The following is a 21,497-nucleotide window of genomic DNA, read 5'->3' on the forward strand; positions in this document are numbered from 1 at the left end:
GGAAGTCTGCATAAAATATATACAGACTTTCTTAAGTTTGTATAAAATATATGCGGACTTTCTCAAGTCCTCATATATTTTACAGAAAAATGACCATACCGTACTGGTAATTTGACATATTTTTTAAAAAATCCTATAATTTTTTATATTCTTTATATGTCTAAAATCTTAAATATTTGAATTTAAAAAAACTTTTTACCCTTCACACATGCAAACTCTTATACATGTGAGCTTCCTTTCAAATATGTGACTATTTTTTACAAAATAATCTTTGTTCTCATATATATATATATATGTTCGATCAGATGTCAAAAACTTGTGTTTTTATAGTCATGGAAAAATTGAGATGCAAGCTTATAACTTTCATGTTTTGAGTTGAAATCGAAAACCCCTCTAGGGTTCCTATTTTTGAGTTCCAAAATAAAAATAAAAATATGCTCTATACCCTCTAGGTTGCATATTTTTTGTCTATTCTCTGCTATTTTTTGGTTACCTATACTAAAAATCCAAAAAAAAAAAAATGACACAGCGAAATGTTAGCTTTCATCTACCACCAATATCACCTTGATTTGATGAGTGGTTGGAGAAAAATATCATCTGAAAGACAGACTGTTCTTCCTAAGCATGCAAACACTGAACATAGGCGAGGATGAGAAAGTCCACATAAAATATAGGTGAACTTGAAAAAGTTTGAATAAAATATATGAGGACTTGATGAAGTATGCATAAAATATATGCATACTTTCTCATTTTGTTCAAGTTTAATAGGAAGTTCGCATATAATTTTATGCTAACTTCGTGAAGTCTAAAAAAAAATGTGTGGAACTCATTTTAAGTGGGCGTATGCGGCACCCAACGAGTGAAGCGATATATCAAACGAACTTCATCAATTTTGCGCATGCGAAAGGTAAAAGGGATATACTAATGTTGACTAATTATGATTTTGGATATGGAGAGAATATCACAAATTATGGGGTTTTTAGAAAAAACACATCACATTACCTGTACAATATGGTCATTTTTTGTATATTTTATTACAATCATTTTCTAGGAGTACTCCTTAGAGTTTTACACATGGGACATCCGCAATAGTAAATGAGTCGAACATACTTAGGCTTAGCTTCTTTACCTGTGGATTGAGTGCATGACTCGACGCATTCTCATGTCTATCCGAGCCAAATATGAGTTGGCTTGTGTAAAAAATTTCATATTATTTATAAATGAAACAAATATACAAATATATAAATATATACCCTTTATTTTAAATAATATACACAAACACACCAACTCACTAGCCAAAATCATTATGTTTGAGCTAAAGTCATTTAAGATAAACAAGCTGCTTATTGCACAGTTAACCAACTATATAAACTGATTATGAATGAGTTTGTGACAAGTTGAGTCCCAGGTTGCTTGGTTTGTTTAAAGACTCTGCCAGCACCTCTTGTGGGCTCGTAATGGGACGTCCGAGCGATAACGATGGTTTCTTCTCTTATTGGTAACTTGTCCGAGTTCACAATAACCATGGTCTTGTCAAACATGTATTTTAGAATCGGAACGCGTGAAACAATTGGGATTCCGAACAGAGGACAAGAAAGAGAGTACAGAAAGAGTGAGACGGTTTTTTCATTCGCGACATATTCATGATCGTGGGACGTTATGTGGAACGGAAGTGGAACCCTAAATTCGTGCGCCCTTTCCTCTTTTGAATCAAGTTAGCCTCAAACCCTAATCTGTTTGCTTCTTCATTCTCTTAGATTTTTCTTGTTTCATATTTTATTCTCATGCACAGACAAAACCATGATTTGAGTGGGAATCTGGCTGAAAATCATGCGTAGAATTGAACATGTGGATTTTGTGGGATCGGATTCTGTAGGTTGTTTCTATTGGGTTTTGGGATCCATTTCTTTTGGTTTAGGGTTGGGATGATCCTAGAAAGTGTTTCTCTGGTTTGAAAAAGTTGTGGAAAAGGTCTTGAGAGAAATTTTTATGGCTGAGAATGGTTTGGGTGTATGGTTTCGCTGAAATTTCGATCAACACATTGATGGAATTGAATACTCGGATTTATGATCTTTGTGGGAGTTATCTGGTTTGTTGTTTGAGATGCAGTTGTTGAATTTGATCGAGGCACACATAAAAAGCGCAATAGGGGCTGATGTGCTTTGAAGCTCGCCTCACGTGCCCGGCTCCTACTCACGGTGTTAAATGGGACCTTTTTATGTCATTAGAAAAAAAAACAAAAACAAAAACAAAAACGTGAAAGGAAGTGGAAGGGAAGGGGTTCCGATAGAGTAGGGCAAACCCATCTTCTCCTTTTTCATCCTCTACCTTCCTTCAACTGTCGGCAACATTCCGGCGACCCGGCAGCAACCTTCCGGCACTTCACAAATGGTACTCTCTCTCCACCTTCTTCTCTTTCAATTTTTCCTTCTTCTTTCGTGCCCTCTCTTCTTTATTTCATTATTCTTCTTCTGTTTTTTCTCATCTCCTTTCTTTCTTTCTTCTTCTTCTTTTCTTCTCGGTTCATGTCCTCTATTTGTCTTCTTCCTTTTTTTTCTTTTCTTCTGTTCCTTCTTCTTTCGGTTTTTTCCTTCTTTTGTGCCCTCTGTTGTTTCTTTATTTCATTCTTCTTCTTCTTCTGTTTTTTTCCCATCTTTCTTTTCTTTTCGTTTTTAATCTTTTTAGCGGGTCTTGCCCCTCGCTAAGCTCAACGCGTTTCACATTGGTTGTTACCTTCATAACCAACATAAATATGCAGACATGGATGTGTGTTTCTGCACCTCTCTCTCTCTCACGCATGCACACACATGCCCATATTATTCTTGATGTCTCCCCATGCACATGCCTGGGCATTGGACAGATCCAATCATCGAAATTGTGATGTATTTAGCATGATCTATTTCCTGTTGGTGGCTTCAATCATCGCCACACACACACACAGATTTGTATAGGAAGTCACCACTGATGCTGCAAGATTGTTTGATTCAGATATAATGTATGCATGCAAATACCAATACATTTAAAGGATAAATAAAAAACTATAAAACCAGAAATTAAGTTAAAAAGATATCAAAACAAAATATGTCTAATTGATAAGCCTCACTATATCTCAGATTGGCATATAAGACCAAGAATAAATTATAGTTATTGAAGGGCAGAATTGTAATATCTGTATACTAACCTAAGATAGGATTGTAGCAACTGCAGTTCATTTTGAAAAAGTCTGTTTTTGATGTATATAAGCACAACTCATTAGTGTTATTTTAAGAATTTCCAATCATTAAGTGCATTTTTTATTTGTGCCAAAAAAGTTAGTTGCCACTTTGAAATTTCTCTTTACTTTAATAAATGATAATCTTGACCCACATCGGGATTTTTTGTGTTTTTTTTTTCCCCTCAAATCAGATCTGTTATCAGGCCATGCCTGCAAATTTGGCCTACATTTTAGGGCTGCTGACTGGTTGGGCGTGGGTCAATTCTTTCTCGATCCAAGTCTGCATGTGACTGTTAGGGACTCTTGCTTGGCCCATGCTTTAATTTAGTTAGGTAATCCACGTCCAGTCATGCTTAATATCAAAGTGGTTAGATCCAGGTTGATTTAAAGTTGGACCCATATCCATGATGGAAACGCTGTGTAGTCTCTCCTAGCCCAACCCCATGAGGAGATGAATCTACTGGGCCTTAATTAACGGTCATATGCTGATACGAGACAGCTTTCCATGGAAGGTCCAACTAACTAGTTTACAGTCAATATTTATATGTAACACCAGAATTGAGCTGGACTTGAGTGTCAAATCAAATCAAACTCCCATAAAATGATGGCACATCAGGTGCAATCACATCGCACAGTGTGCCGCTGCACTTGGGTTCTACAGCTGACAGGCTGTACCTCAGAGATGGAGGGAGGTTAGGTGCAGCGGTGCAAAGTGTGCAATGTGATTGCACCTGATCTTAGCTTCATAAAATAAGTTTTTTGATGACAGGGGAAAAGAGGTTGGTTGAGGTGCAATGTGTGAAGATAAGTCCAAATCCAGATCCATCAAGAGTCCCTCACCCTGTTGGTCTACACTAGTGTTGTGAAAAGCGTTGAGGCGTAGCGAGGCACTCCACCAAAATCTGAGGCGAGGCGTAAGCCTCGAGGCGCAAAGCGTAAGCCTCAAATTTTTTTTTTAAACTTAAAAAAAACTATAAAAATTATCTAAAATTATAAATAAATAAGAAATGCTTTATTGATGAAGTGCCAACCAACACAAAATAAAAAATCTCAAATAAATACCGAAAAAATATGAGATTAACATGTAAAAGTAACATTAATGCAACAACTTGATCTATGTAAGTATCTAAGAAATTAAATATGAGCATTCATTCAATAAAAAGCTAACATTAACAACAAAATGCATATTAGCACTAACAACATCATGTCATAATTAGAAAATGCATGTTAACATAGGATAGATCCTAGAATTAAGTGGTGGGCACTGAAAGGAGCTAAACAAGGAATGTTTGTAGAGCAGGTAGTTAAAGAAGTTGATTGGTGTCTCGAGGAGGATTCAGAATCAATGTGGAATAAGATAGCGGGTGGCATGAGGAAAGTGGCTAAGGAGGTATTGGGTGAGTCTAAAGGCGGTGCACCACTAGGTAAGGATACATCATGGTGGAACGAGGATGTCAAATTAGCTATTAAGGTTAAAAGAGAGTGTTATAGAAATCTAAGTAAGAGTCGTGATAATGAGAATTTGGAGAAGTATATGATAGCAAAGAAGGAAGCTAAAAAAGTTGTTCGAAACGCGAGGGCTAAGGTATATAAGGAGGTTTATGACAAGTTGGATACCAAAGAAGGCGAGAAGGATATTTATTGGCTTGCAAAGATGAGAGATAAGAAATCGAAGGATTTGGGTATGGTTAGATGTATCAAAGATGAAACACAAAGGGTTTTAGTCAAAGATGAGGAGATTAAGGAGAGATGGAAAGATTATTTTGATAAGCTTTTTAATGATAGTCATGCTCAAGATCTTGGAGACTTCTCCATTCCTTTTCATGAGATAAATCGTGACTTCATGCGCAAGATTCAAAAGAAAGAAATTGCAGAAGCTTTGAAGAAAATGAAATCAAGAAGGGCAGTTGGCCCAGATGGTATACCTATCGAGGCTTGGAAATGCTTGGGAGAGAAAGGTTTAGAATGGTTGACAAATCTTTTTAACTTGATTTGGCGAACTAATAAGATGCCTAATGAGTGGAGGAAGAGTACTTTGGTGCCTTTATATAAGAATAAGGGTGATATACAAGATTGCACAAACTATCGTGGTATAAAACTCATGAGTCATACTATGAAACTTTGGGAGAGGGTGATTGAGTCTAGGTTGAGGAAGGTTGTCATGATATCGGAGAATCAGTTTGGTTTTATGCCTGGAAGATCAACTATGGAAGCTATACATCTTCTTAGACAACTTATTGAAAGATATAGAGAGAGGAACAAAGATTTGCATATGGTTTTTATTGATTTAGAGAAGGCTTACGATAAAGTACCTAGGGACGTTCTCTGGTGGACAATGATGAAGAAAGGTGTTTCTCTCAAGTACATTAGTATAATTAAAGATATGTATGAAGGAGTAGTAACCAATGTCCGCACTTGTGGAGGGGTGACAACCAATTTTCCGATAACGGTTGGGTTACATCAAGGATCTGCTTTAAGCCCTTTCCTATTTGCGATAGTGATGGATGAGCTTACGAGATCAATTCAAGAAAATGTACCGTGGTGTATGTTGTTTGCTGATGATATTGTTTTGATTGATGAGTCTAGAGCTGGGGTTAATGCTAAGTTAGAATTATGGAGACAGACATTGGAAGCTAGAGGTTTTAAGTTGAGTAAGAGTAAGACTGAATATATGGAATGTCGGTTTAGTAAGCAACGAAGTAGTGATGGGAGTGTAGTGAAGCTTGGTGAGCAAGAAATACCGGTGAATGATTATTTCAAATATTTGGGATCCATCATTCAAAAGTATGGAGAAATTGATGGAGATGTAAATCATAGGATAAAGGTTGGGTGGATGAAATGGAAAAGTGCAACTGGAGTGCTGTGCGATCGTAGAATGCCATTGCGGTTGAAGGGAAAGTTTTATAGGACGACTATTAGACCCGCTTTACTATATGGTACGGAATGTTGGGCTGCCAAGAGACATCATATTCAAAAAATGAGTGTAGCTGAGATGCGGATGCTTAGATGGATGTGCGGAAATACAATAAAAGATAAGATTCGGAACGAGGAGATACGTAAGAAGGTAGGTGTTGCACCCATTGAAAATAAGATGCGAGAGAATCGTTTACGGTGGTTTGGACATATTCAGCGAAGGCCTAATGATGCTCCAGTTAGAAGGTTGGAGAAATGGGAAAATATATTAGTTAAAAGAGGTCGGGGTAGGCCTAGGAAGACTTGGATGGAGATGATAGGAAAGGATATGAATGCTTTGAACCTCACCGAGGACATGGCATTGGATAGAAATGATTGGAGGAAAAGGATTCATGTGGAAGACCCAAAATGAATTTCTTTTTTGGTTCATATCGCTGACCCCAATTGTTTTGGGATGAAGGCGTAGTTGTTGTTGTTGTTGTTGTTGTTGTTGTATGTTAACATTAACAACCAAATGTTAATGTGTTTGTCCATAAGTCTTCAAAATGAGTGTTAACATTCACAATTACAACTGAAAGACCCAAAAAACATATAAATGACCAATAGCTTTATGATATGAATTATGACCTAGGCTCTTCTTGTGTCTCGTCATCATCAATATTTAACTCTTCAATATCACCATCTGAAGAATCCATATAAATAAGTTCTTATTCATCTTCATTCTCTGACTCTTCATCATCTACACTTTTTTCATCCACGCCATCAATTACTTCTTTTGCTTTTCTTTTTCCTTCAATAAAAAATCATGTATTAAATATTTATATTCATAATTAGGTAAAAGGAATATAACTTTACCTCGATCTCTTAAAGACATATCTTGCCTAGAACCACTTTGTGAAACATGATGTGAAGTAACTTTTTCTAGGGTCTTTGGTAGCCCTCCTCTTCATATTTCTCTCTCTTAATTTTATATTGTATATTACAAAAACCAATGCATTCATCTTCTCTTATTCAAGTATATTCTTTCGTTTTGTATGCACTTATAATATCAAATCATTGATAATCAAATATAAGATAATTAAACTTATAAAAATGTATTTCAAAAATAAAATACAAAGTCACAAACCAATGAGGTAGTACTCCAATTCCTCTCACAACCTACTACATGTCAAACTTAAAATTTGAATTGCAAAATTCTTCAACTCATTTTCGTGCCCAAATGAACTCCACCAATCAGCTGCATTAAAATAAAATAATAAAAAATGATAAAAACATTAAGAATTTCATAATTAACAAAAACATAAAAAAATATTGACAAATAACAACATAATTGCAAACTTACCAGGACTTTTTAATTTTCTTGTTGTAACAACTGCCTCTCTGCCAAACAACCCCTCTGCCTTTTTAAATGCATCGATTTATGTTGTAATTTTCAACCGAATATTTGCATCAGAAATTAATTTTTCAACACAATCATAAAAGCCACTCATAACTTCTCCATCAGGGTTGAAGTTGTCAGCATAATGAAAATATGGATTTAAATAATAGGCAGCTGTATACAAAGGCTTATGAAGTTGCAAGTCCCATCGTCTATTAATGATATTCCAAATAGGTTTATATTTTCTTTCGACATTGTCAAGGTTTGAAGCAATTTTCTCATTCGCTCTATCCATTGCCTCATACAAAAATCCTATAGCAGGTTCGTATACATCAACTAGTCGCAACACTTTCACGAGAGGTAGTGTAGCTTTAATTGCATATGATATGACAACCCAAAACTTATGATCATTAAGAACAATATAAAAAATGTTCTTAGCATCAGATTTCTTATAGTAATTAGATAATCTAAAATTTGAAGATAAGAACATTGACTTTAACTCTTTCTTATAACATCCAATACTATGAAGTGTAAGATATGTTGTGGCAAAATGAGTAATGCCTGGACGCAGAAGTTCTTTCTTTCTTGTGAATTTTCTCATTAAATTTAATACCCATGCATGACTATAAATGTATCTTGTAATTTGTTTTGCCTTTTCCACTGTATCTTTAAAAATTGATATCTTTCCAATATGTTATAACATAAGATTCAAGCAGTGCGCTGCACATGGTGTCCAAAAACATGTTTTTTCTGCTGTTAACATATTACCAGCTGCCACATAATTTGGTGCATTATCTGTAATGAATTGCACCACATTACTTTCATCAACTTCTTTAACAAGTTCTTCAAACAACTTACACAAATTTGCACAAGTTTTTTTTATGTCGCTGATGTCAACGGACTTAAAAAATACTGTCACAGATGAACTGTTTACAAGAAAATTAATTAAGTTTCTTCCTTTTTCATCTGTCCAACCATCTGGCATAATACTGCAACCAACCTTTGGCCATTTTTTTTTGAACTCTTTTAAAATTTCATGAGTACAATCTACCTCGTCCTTTAAAATCCACGTTCTAATCTCGTGATAAGAAGACGGTTTGAACCCTCGCCTATAATTTGCAATAGCTTCTACCATTGCACCAAAATATGGATTGTTGCAAAGATTAAATGATAAGACATTTGCATAAAAAAATCTACCAATGGCACGACATACATTTTTTCTTTCATTTCTTTTGAAAGCAGTGTTTATTGTGGTTTATCGTGCTTCTTTGTTCACAAAAAGGTCCATAGGACCACCTGTACTTGTTTTTGCATCACTACATGATCCACTATTCTTTATTCACATTATCGTCTGTTGATGATCCAAAATAAACACTTCTCCCGATATCCAACTTGTTTTGTTCTAACTCTTATTTCTTTTGCTTTTAATCCTTTAAATGATTCTGAAAAAATCTTTTCACATCAAGTGAAACTGCTTCACACATGCTTATACCATGTTTTGTGTCAGCTAAGTGATATTTTAGACTATAGATGCTTCCTGTAGTCACTTTATGACAGTAATTGCAAATTATATGTCCTACGAGTTTGAGATCTTTAGTGAGATTTGAAACTTTAACTCCATGATCCCATCCTACATCTTTTCTCATTGTTCAACTGCAAAAATACATATAACAAAATATATATTAATATCATGCATTCTGCTCACCACATTACATGAAAACAAATGCAAAAAATGTATACCACATTCAAAACTTGTCATGTTTATTCAATTTTTTAAAGAAATCTAAAAATCAGCATACAATAAGACACCCGATGCAGAGAACTATTAGTAGTGATGCAAACACAGATTAGCAACTAAAAGTAAAGATACAAGTATTTAACTAATCCAAGAGGAACAATGCCAATATTTAGGCAGATTTGATATGTGAATCAATGATAAATTACTAACAATGCATATAGAAGTATATTGTACAACCCAACATCCAGTGGCATGACACCTATACCAACCTAAGCTAATCAAAAGCAGGTTCATGTTCATGGACATACATATCCAAGGCCTATAGCATTGGCCTGAAATAGGCTAATCCTCGAGGAGAGACAAAACAACTAAAAGTTAAAAATGATACATGAATTAGAAACAACACTCTGTTTACAAAATGACAAAAAAACTAAATAAAATGATAAATGAGGCGACCATCATCAACAATTTGATTAAATATTGGAACACATCATCAAACATAATAAACAAAGACGTTCTCCAATACATAATATTCCACTAGCATGAAAATCAACACATGCAAAAATAGGAAATAAGAAAATCTATAAAGAATCGTATCAATGAAATAACACTTAATATAAACAACCAAATATGTATTAGAAGAAAAAGAATCTAAAAAGACAGTAACAAAGAGAGAGAGAAATATAAGAGAGCAAACCCTGCAAACAGTCGCAGTTATTAGCTTCCTTCCTTGCTAGGGTGCAGAGCCCCCTGCCTGACGACAAGGTGAGTGACAGGGGGCGGAGCCCCCTATCGAAAAAGAAAGAGACAGTGGGATTCGTCCCCCTGTTGGTCGACTAAGAGAGAAAAGCAGAGGGGGGGGGGGCCCTTACCCACGAGAAGCGACGACAGGGGGCATCGCCCCCTTTCGGTCGACCCCAAAAGAAAGGCAGGGGGTAAGCCCCCGCCGACGAGAGGCGACGACAGGGGGCTCCACCCCCCTGTCGGTCGACCAAGAGAGAAAAGCAGAGGGAGGGGACCCACTACCCACGAGAAGCGACGACAGGGGGACACCGCCCCCTTGTCGGTAAAAGAAAGGCAGGGGGTAAACCCCTGCCGACGAGAGGCGACGACAGGGGGCTTCGCCCCCCTGTCGGTCGACCAAGAGAGAAAAGCAGAGGGGGGAACCCCCTGCCCACGAGAGGCGACGATAAGGGGCACCGCCCCCCTGTCGATTGATCCCAAAAGAAAGGCAGGGGTAACCCCCTGCCGACGAGAGGCGACGACAGGGGGCTCCGCCCCCCTGTCGGTCGACCAAGAGAGAAAAGCAGAGGAGGGGGTAACCCCCTGCCGACGAGAGGCGACGAGAGGGGGCTCTACCCCCCTGTCGGTCGACCCCTCACGTAGAAGTAAAGAAGAGGGTTTACTTGGCGGCGATGACTTCGACGTCATCGGAAAACGCAGAGGAAAGGCAGCGTCGGGGATGTCGGTCGAGGTCACCGGAACGGATGACGGTGGCGGTGAGTCCCTGGTGCCCTCGCAACAGAGAAAAGAAGACGGTGGTGGCCGGCGGGTCGCCGACGTCTTCTCAGCAGAGGAAAGAAGAAGGTGGAAGAGGCGATGACCGACGATGGGTGGTGGCCGGCGACAACGGTCGAGAGGGACGAGAGGGGACAAAGTGGAGAGAGAAGGGGCGAGGGCTTTTGCCCCTCTCGCCCGAGGCGCCTGCCTTTTTTAAAGACACAGGCTCTCTCGAACCTTCGAGCATACAGGTTCAGGTCGGACTCAGGTTCGGGCCCATCCGATTTTCTAATGCGCGCCTCACGGTGAGGCGCACCTCTCCTCAAGGCATACGCCTCAAGGCGCATGAGGTGTACGCCTTGAGGGTTTTACGCTTTTTAAGTGCGCCTCAAAGCAAAAAGGCCCTCGCCTCGAGGCAAGGCACGCTTTTTGTGCCTTGAGGCACGTTTTAATAACACTGGTCTACACGTTAAAGTTGACTATCTAGAAGATGCCTCATATGTTGGAATGAAGAGTCCTTCTTCTGGTGGTAGGCTCCTTCAAGAAAACCAGCCTTACAAGGAGACCAAGATTGTAGAGAGAACGAGTCTTATTCAGGATGTATTAAAACAGGTTTGTAATTAGGAGTCCAACCTAAATATGAATTCCTTGTGTTTAAGGCATGGTTGCCAGTTGAGGAAGCGGGAGCAGGAAGCGATACGGGAAGCGAAAGCGGAAAGCGAGCCACTTTCAAAATTTTAGGAAGCGGGAAGCGTGGAATGACTTAGGAGCGAATAAGGAATTGTCTCGGAAGCGACCTAGGAAGTGAGAAAAGAGAAAAAATAAAATAAAAAAATACAAAAAAAATTTGAAAAAAATGGGGGAAGCGAAGCACGTTTCCCAAAAAAAGGTGCTTCCCCACGTGTTTCGAAAGCGCGACATTTCGCGTTTCTGAAGCACGCTTCCCCACTTACCTAGGCGCTTCCGGTAACTCTGGTTTAAGGTGTCATGCTCATTGTAAACCCCTTGATAATTTGCATAAAAAGAGAGGACACCTCCTCCTCTTAGTCATCTAGAGAGAGAAATGGATGCCCAATTGTGGACATAGGTTACATTGACCGAACCACTATAAAATTCTGATATTTTTTTTGTGTGATTATGTTTGCATAATGTCCCAGCTAAGCTTGAACTTTACACATGATTATAATATTGCACAATTGTGGACATAGGTTACACATGATTATAATATATGCCCAATTGTGGACATAGGTTACATTGACCGAACCACTATAAAATTCTGATATTTTTTTTGTGTGATTATGTTTGCATAATGTCCCAGCTAAGCTTGAACTTTACACATGAATATAATATTGCACAAATGCAATGTGCCGCTAATCACCCTCCTCTATCTGTTGTTGGGCGGCCCAACAACCCAACAATAGATGGAGGGTGATCAGGTGAAGTGACACATTGCATTTGCGCTAGGGATGCAAATGGTTCAGATCCAGAACAATTAAATACATGGGAGAGTTGGATCTAGTTGAATACACAACAACCAAAAATTACAAAACCTCCATCCTGAATCCAACCCATTTACATTTTTAATTTGCAAAATGTGATTACACCTGATCCCAATTGGAGTAAAAAAAGTCACCTAGCTCATTGAGTTTATGGTAAATCAAATCAAGCAACCTTAAGATATTATAATAAAACTAGAGTCATATTTTATGGGTTAAGCCACTGGTCTGATATTCAGCTTTCTTGGGAGCCCCATCATCATTGAAGCCACCTATTTGATTAGTGGCTCACTGGCTTGATGTAATGAAAAAGGGCGGAAGCACCAATAGAGCAAACGTTACTCTTTAAGAGTGACCAATAGAGCCACGAACACAAACACCAAATGTGCACACACAAAAACTCTCAAATATAGAAAATGACTTAAAGTCATAAGTTGGATATTATTGAGGAAAGGAAGAGAAGGGTTTAAAACCCATGCATTTACAAGGGAAGCACTAAAGGGGAACCATAAAGGGGGCTCCTCTTTATATAGAGGAGAGAAGCACTAAAGGGGAACCATAAAGGGGGCTCCCTTCTAGTCGTTGGGAGCCCCAACGGTCATAAATATGACTGTTGGGGCCCCAACGACTAGATGGGTGGGGCCCTTTTATGATTCCAAAAAGTAAAAAACAAAAATAAAAAAGGAAAAAGAAAAAGGGGAAAAAAGGGAAAAAGGGAAAAAGGTAAAAAGGAAAAAAGGTACATGCGGAATTACCAAAACACCCCTATCGGGTTTTTGGTTTATATAAAAAAGAAAAAAGCTATATTATTATCTATATATACATATATACGTATATATACTTATATATATACAAATGTATATATATGTAAGTATATGTATATATATATTTATATATACATAATTTAACATGCCCCCTCAAACTTTACGGGGAGAAGACCGAAAGTTTGCCAAGCTGAAACATGAATCGTGGAGTTGGGAGCGCCTTGGTGAAGAAGTCAGCCAATTGATACTCTGAAGTGACATATGACAATGTGATGATCCCTTTGAGATACTCGTCTTGAACATAATGGCAATCCATTTCGATATGCTTGGTCCACTCATGAAATGTGTGATTGCTGGCAATGTATATCGCACTCTTGTTATCACAACAGAGCTTGGTGGGAGTGGAAATAGGAACGCCCATGTCGCCAAGAAGACTTCTGAGCCACACAATTTCCATAGTTGTCATCGCCATAACCCGATATTCAGCTTTTGTAGATGATAATGAGACCTTCTACTGCTTCTTGCATCTCCACGAGATGAGAGATTCACCTAAAAAAATGCACAGACCCGTAATTGAGATACGATCATTGGGATTTCCTCCCCAGTCAGCATCAGTAAAAGCAGTCAATTCAAGAGATGAGGAAGAGGATAAGAAGAGTCCCTTAGAGATGGTATTTTTGATATATCGCACAATTCTCATTACGGCCGCCATATGAACCGTAGTAGGTGCGTGCTGGAACTGGCTCGCTGCATGAACTGCATGAGCAATGTTTGGACGGGTGATGGATAAATAGGTGAGGGATCCAATTAATTGACGGTAGGGGGTTGGATCTTCAAGAAGAACACCATCTTCAAGTCTTAGTTTTGAATTGATAACTTCGGGAGTCTCAACTTTCTTTTCATCAGATATTCCTGATTTGGTACAAATTTCTGCAGCTAACTTCATTTGAAATAAGATGTATCCTCGCGCGGAATAAGCCACTTCAATTCCTAAAAAATATCTCAAATAACCAAGATCAGACATATCAAAAGTATCTTTTAACATAGACTTAACATCATTTACTCCCTTTTTATCATTCCCAGTGATGATCATATCATCAACATACAGCAGAAGCATAATAATGGAATCACCTGTCCTTTTAACAAAAAGAGCAGTGTCAGTATAACAAGAAGAAAATCCTAAATTGATTAATACATTACTAAACCTATCATACCAAGCTTTAGGAGCTTGTTTAAGTCCATATAAAGCCTTTTTTAATTTCAAAATCTTTCCATTTAAGTTCATACCTGGAGGCGGTTCCATATAAACTTCTTCATTTAAATTACCATTCAAAAAGGCATTTTTGACATCAAGTTGAAAGATAGGCCATTTTTTAACAGAGGCTATAGCAATAAGAGCTCGAACACTAGTCATCCGAGCAACTGGGGCAAAAGTTTCATCATAATCTACCCCATATTATTGGGCATATCCCTTGGCAACCAACCTAGCCTTATATCTTTCCAATGAACCATCACACTTAGTTTTTACTTTAAAAACCCATCTACATCCAATGGGTTTCTTGCCATTGGGAGGATTAATGATTTCCCAAGTTTGTGCCTTTTTAAGAGCATTAAGTTCAAGTTCCATTGCTTCATTCCAATGAGCATATTGCTTAGCATCATTATAATGAGATGGTTCATGAAAGGAATGAAGAGCAAGTAGGCATGCTCGAAAGTTAGGAGAAAAAGAATCATACGAAACAAATCTATTTGGTATTTTGGAAATCCGATTTGATCTTCTTTGAGAAGTCTCTTCGATTGACTCACTTTGGGAAAATTTTTCAAGGGCACTAGGAGGATTTCTTTCATTCCTTCTAGAGTAGACTTGAATTTGTCTTGAGACATTTTCTTCTAAATTTTGATCATCACTTGGATGTTCAAAATGATCTTCGCTAAGGGATTCACTAGGATCAATATGATCATCTATGATGTTTTCTTGAGGCAATAAGTCAAATAGAAAGGAATAATCAATATTTTCATTTGGTTGGTGCGAAAAACCATTTTCCTCTTCAAGGAATGTGACATCTTTAGAGATATAAAGTTTGTTTTTGAGTATGTCAAAACATCGATAACCTTTTTGTTTTTCACCATGTCCCAAAAAGATACATTCATTAGCCCTAGGAGAAAGTTTATCATTTTTTTGAGTTAAAACAAAACATTTACATCCAAAAATTCTTAGTCTTTTATAATCGGGAGACATATTGTAAAGTTTTTCAAATGGAGAAAGATTTTTCAAAGAAGATGAAGGAGTTCTATTGATAAGATATGTAGATGTTAAAACTGCTTCGGCCCAAAAGGATTTTGGAATATTCTTTGAAATTAATAACGTTCTTGTAGTTTCTATTATGTGTCTATGCTTTCTTTCCGCAAGACCATTTTGTTGCGGAGTGTTGGGGCAAGAACGTTGGTGACAAATTCCATTTTCTTTCAAATAGCTTTGAAAATCATTGGACATATATTCGCCTCCCGAATCGGACCTAAGAATAGATAAATTTCCCAAAAATTGATTTTTGACCATGGCATGAAATTTTTTAAAGAAGGAAAAAACTTCGGATTTGCGACTTAGGAAGTAAATCCACGTAAATCGAGTAAAGTCATCTATAAATACCACGTAATATAAAAAACCTCCTTTAGACAAAATAGGGGAAGGTCCCCACACATCGGAATGAATAAGTTCAAATGGCCGAGTGGTAAAGTAACTTCTTTGAGGAAATAGAGTAGCTTTAGATTTCCCAAAAATGCAATCTTTACAAGTCATGTAATTGTCTTTACAAGTATTGTTCAAAAACGAAAAAAGAGACATTTTTACAAAATTTGGATGACCAAGTCTCTCATGCCATATTCCAATACTTTTGTCTTTAACAAGATTGCAAGATGACTTAGATGGAAGAGTCAAAAAATCCATAAAGTAGAGGTCACCCCTTCTATGGCCTTGCCCAATCAGCTTCCCTGACTAGAGATCCTGCACGGTGCAATCTTAGGTGAGAAAGAGACTTGGCATCCATGATCGGTGATTTGAGAAACGGAAAAAAAGTTTAAATTAACTTTAGGAACGATTCTTACTTTAGGAACAAAAAAGTTTTTAAAATCAAGTGTTCCAATACTTTCAATTTTTAATGAAGTACCATCGGCCGTTGAAACACAAGAGGATATGGGTTCGGAAAAAATATTTGAAAGAGAGTTTTTATGAGATGTCATATGAAAAGAAGCACCGGAGTCTAGTATCCACATACCTGGAGGTGATGAAGAATAGGCGATGGCGGCTCCGGAAGTTGAAGAAGAAGTCTTGAGAAGATGTTGGAGAACTTCGGAGATATGATTAAGAGTTTCTTTGATATCTCCCTTTTTGGCACATTCTTCTTCCTTCTTTGGAGAATTTTCTCCAACCCCGGCAACCTTTCCCTTGAGTTTTGGACAAACCGGTCTAATGTGTCCCGGTTCATTACAATAATGGCATATTATTCCCTTTCTAGGCCCATTATTATTTTTGTTAAAATGGGGAGGTCTATATGCTTTAACATTCGATCCGGGCCTAGTAACAGCCAAAACTTCATCACTCTTAATGCTCAAGCCAAGTCGAGTTTCTTCTTGACATATCTCGGCAAGTGCATCTTCAATAGGTAGGGCTTTGCTTCTATGGAGAAGAGATGCCCTTACTTGTTCAAATTCCGGGCGAAGACCATAAAGAAATTGGAAGAAATGTTCCTTTTCAATTTGTTTCCTTCTTAATTCAATATCTTCCGGAGCCACCCACTTAGGCTCAAGAAGAGCAAGTTCATCCCAAAGAGGAGTTAGAGAACTAAAGTAGTCCCGAACACTCATATCCATTTGTTTGGTGGAACGGATTTTTTCTTGACAAAAGAATTGTCGAGCAAAATCCTTTTGGGTATACATACCCTTAAGGAAAAACCAAGTCTCATTGGCCCTTCTAAACTTGGCAATATTCGCACAATTTTTAAGGTCTACATTATTCATAAACCATGCCAAAATTTTGGCATGGTTACTTTCCCAATCCTCGATTTTGGATTGATAATCATTAATAGCTTTGATGCGCTCATCGCCATCAAAAGCTTTTTCAACTTCATTTTCTATTTTGGTGAGAACAAGAGAGGGTTCGGGAGTAGTTCCCATAACAAAACCCCAAAGTTTCTTACCTCTAAGATGATTTTCCATAGCGGAGGCCCACATGAGATAGTTGGACCCATTTAGCTTAAAAGAAAGCTCCACTTTAGAGTCACGTTCCATCGGCACCAAGAGTCCTTCCTTTCTTCAAAAAATGAGAGGCACACGATCCAAAGAAAAGCCCAATCATAAACCGAGCTCTGATACCATGTAATGAAAAAGGGCGGAAGCACCAGTAGAGCAAACGTCACTCTTTAAGAGTGACCAATAGAGCCACGAACACAAACACCAAATGTGCACACACAAAAACTCTCAAATATAGAAAATGACTTAAAGTCATAAGTTGGATATTATTGAGGAAAGGAAGAGAAGGGTTTAAAACCCATGCATTTACAAGGGGGAACCTCCTCTTTATATAGAGGAGGGAAGCACTAAAGGGGAACCATAAAGGGGGCTCCCTTCTAGTCGTTGAGAGCCCCAACGGTCATAAATATGACTGTTGGGGCCCCAACGACTAGATGGGTGGGGCCCCTTTATGATTCCAAAAAGTAAAAAACAAAAATAAAAAAGGAAAAAGAAAAAGGGGAAAAAGGTAAAAAGGAAAAAGGTACATGCAGAATTACCAAAACACCCCTATCGGGTTTTTGGTTTATATAAAACAGAAAAAATGCTATATTATTATGTATATATACATATATACGTATATATACTTATATATATATACAAATGTATATATATGTAAGTATATGTATATATATATATTTATATATACAGAATTTAACACTTGAGTCTCAATTTTTCTTTTCTTTTTTTCGATAAGCAAGCTGGGGTTTGGTCTCAGATTCTGAAAAGTTGCATCAGATGGGATGTCCGACATGCTTCTTCATTGGATACTTGGATAGTAATACACTGTACCTGTACCTGTTAGATTTGGATAAAAATGGTCACTTACATTGCAATAGAGTAGTTTCAAACTTTCAATTATTTTTTTATTTGCTGATTTACATATACATGAGGCTTAATCCGGTAGCCCCCTACCCAGACATGGCTGCTCTTGAGCAGTCCAAGAGGAAAATGATGTAGAAAATTGAAGATTGAGTGAAGACGACAAGATAGAACGAGTGATGGGATGATGAAAATGGGGTACATGATCAGGTTTTAAATATATCCTAGTCAGATGGTCAAGAATGGATGCACAATGGCTAGTTTAATGATCAAGTGAAGCAGTCAAAAGAACAATCAAAATGGACACAAAAATTATGAAAGGACTGGCTAACAATTGTATGAATGTTAGGGAGTTAATGAGAACCATTTGACTGGTTGTCATGATTGAAGGTGGACCAGAATTTTTTAAACAATCGAAAGACTAAATGACTAACTAGTATTGAGAGGGTGTAAAATGTCTGGAGTAGTAAAAATAAAGTTACGTTTTAGATTAAAACTATCCATGTTGCATAGACACATGCACATACCTGTTGTTGAGGTCAAGGGTTAGGTCTATATCTGAATTCAAAACCAAAAGTAAAGCCAAAACCAAAGTTACAGTACAGTAAGTTGATGAGCCCCCTCTCCTCAAGGTTCATTCTTTTTCTTCACAAATTTTTTTAGATGTATTTAATCCCATGTAAAATTCTGCTCAACCATTTAAAGAAACAGTGAAAAGATTTACCTTGAAAGCTACAAGGGATAAACTTAGGAAAATGATCAGTATTTCCCAAGGTTGAGGACATGATTTTGATTTAGAATTGTTACATCTTGGTGGTCATAAATGTGTTTAGTTGACTAATGGAACTAGACTTAATCAACTTGGACATGGTTCTACAGTCTAGTTGCATGTTGGAGCTAAATTGGAGTTTAAGAGGGTTGGATGCTCTTGAATTTAGAGTTTAGACCAATAACATAACTTGCACCATTTCCGAGCAGGTTTCAACAATATCCCTGATGGTAGCTTCATTTAGGTTTCTATTGACCATGGTTGTCAGTCGAGGAAGCGGGAAGCGGAACCGGGAAGCGAGGCACTTTCAAAATTTTAGGAAGCGGGAAGTGTGGGATGACTTAAAAGCGAATCAGGAATCGTCTCGGAAGCGAACCGGAAGTGACCTAGGAAGCGAAAAAAGAGAAAAATAAAAAATAAAAATAAAAATAAAAAAAAAATGAAAAAGGAGGGAAGCGCACTTCCCATAAATGGAAAGTGCGTTTCCTATAAATGGGAAACGTTTTTCCCATAAAAGGGAAACATGCTTCCTAAAAAAATTGGCGCTTCCCAGCGCGTTTCGGAAGCGCGACGTTTCGCGTTTCGGAAGCGCGACGTTTTGCGCTTCGGGGAAGCACGCTTTCCCACTAGGCTAGGCGCTTCCGGTAACTCTGGTATTGACCTTGAAGAATATCCAGTTATATCCAATTCATATTCTTCGATTCGGGTGAGAACTAATCAAACATACACTATGAGAGAATAAACATTTTTGTATTCATTAAATTTCTTTTTCAAGAGAGTATTCATTAATTTTTTTACTGCAATTAAGTTTTTGTAAAAAAGTTTTCTTTTATATTAGTCACCCCTTGTAGGCCAAAGCCAAATTAGCAATCTCTTGGTGGTTCTTTAGAAACATATTTGTCTTTCATTAACCATCTTATGATGGCAATGAACAGAAATAGCCTTAGTCAAATTGCATATTTATCCTTACCGGTGGAATTTGAATAAAGCAGTAATGCAGGATATTTTTCGGAAAAACAAGAAATATAAAAAAATTTCACATACACCAAAATAAACTTCAGACTTTAATGGGTCCAAATTAGATGCAGATCAGTATTCATCTAAAAATTAAAACCGTAACCAGAATTTCAGGTCTAAATCAGATCCACATTATTATTCTGTAGATGGATAGAAGGCCCATCTAAAGTGAAGGGTATTTTTATAATTTAAGTTGCTTAATAATCATGATCAACATTTTACCAAGGGTAAGAAATAAAGCAAAGGACTAAGATGCTTTAAATTAAGCAAAAGGACAAAGGGTATTTTCATAAAGCATGTTTCCATTTATTTTGAGTTTCTAGTAGTATTTTATAAATCATTTCATTAGGTTGCTAGGTTCTACTGCAGTTCATCTCTCTCTCTCTCTCTGCATGGTTCTTCTTGCAACTACAGGACAGCTTTGATAGGTACACAACTACCCATCTCTTGTTAGTTTTTCATTTTCCTGCATATTATAGCACAATGCAGTTTTTTCTATTAATTTCACATTTCATATAGTCTTTGATGTAATAAAAACATTCAAGGAATACTTTCTAGTGGCCACCTGTTTTCTCTTTTAATACACACCAACTGTTTGTTAGATTTCTTCACAGGCAATTTTGATTTATGATGATGTGGATGGAGATAAAATGCGATACACATGATATAAGAATACATATTTCATGTTTGAATTTTGTGTGACTTCAAGTTAAGCCATATAGTGATGAAAGCAATATGGATGACAAGCAATTCATCTGGAGTTCTAAGCAGTAACCAAGTAGTCAATATACCACCAATTCTCTATGGTATAGAAGTAAATAAAGGAAGCATTTCATTATCTTTGTTTCTATTTCTGAGATTTTTTCGAGTTGTTTCCAAGATCTTGCCAAGTTTTCATTTCTTCTTGGCTTTTTATGTTGCGGAGCAATTCCCAAGTTTCGAGCTTGTGACATTGGTAGGAATTATCATGGGAATATCAATAACGATTTGGCTTTGGCCCATAAACACTAATGTGGAGAAGATCTACAAAGTACAAGAGTAATTCATCCCTTAGTTTGAGAGAGATTGTTGAAAGAGAGATTCCCCTATGTCCTTTATGATAGAGAAAATGATAGGTAACAGTCAAAAGTGAAAACCAGGTTATATTGAGCTTGTATATGACTAGGCATATAAGAGAGAATGATGAAACACAGATAATGCATTGGTTCTTAGTCTTCCCTTTCCAAATCACAGGTTTTACAGCTTCAGTTATTGCAAAATACATTGTCTTTGTGTATAAACTTGGTCTTAGTTTCTTGAACAATACCAAAATCTGACTCATCATTGCTGATTCATTGTCACAGGTACCATAACATCTGATCTTCAGTTCAGATGAAGCGGATTGATAAGCAGTTTTCCTTTAACCAATGGGACATGTATAGAGTTGGAATATCAAGATTTAGTGCACTGTTGCATCATACAGCAAACATTCACCTAGATGCTGTTCAGAATTTTAGAGAGTTTAATGGGAAACCACAAACCAGCTTTTTAGCATCATGGTTTCATAATGTCTTGAGAGGTATGGAATTTTGTCTAAATTCTGACTTAGTGCTACTGATTTGA

General features: G+C 37.3%; 1 protein-coding gene across 4 annotated transcripts in view; it reads left to right on the forward strand.

The window, feature by feature from the left end:
- Positions 1-1,549: 1,549 nt before the first annotated feature.
- The window catches only part of LOC149813461 (scramblase-like protein), a 58,617-nt gene continuing 38,669 nt past the window's right edge, over positions 1,550-21,497 (forward strand). For 2 of the 4 annotated variants that reach the window (XM_089992480.1, XM_089992483.1), the window contains exons 1-2: positions 1,550-1,714; positions 21,239-21,453. In XM_089992480.1, coding sequence (XP_089848606.1) covers positions 21,267-21,453 — 187 coding nt within the window. In that variant the 5' untranslated portion in view covers positions 1,550-1,714; positions 21,239-21,266. Of the gene's footprint in view, positions 1,715-2,262; positions 2,392-20,251; positions 20,324-21,238; positions 21,454-21,497 lie in introns of those variants that run through there. The other 2 variants (XM_089992482.1, XM_089992481.1) reach the window with 2 other exon arrangements.

Source organism: Nuphar pumila, chromosome 16, assembly GCF_984573655.1.
Source record: "Nuphar pumila chromosome 16, dmNupPumi1.hap1.1, whole genome shotgun sequence".
In the NCBI taxonomy this organism is placed as follows: domain Eukaryota; kingdom Viridiplantae; phylum Streptophyta; class Magnoliopsida; order Nymphaeales; family Nymphaeaceae; genus Nuphar; species Nuphar pumila.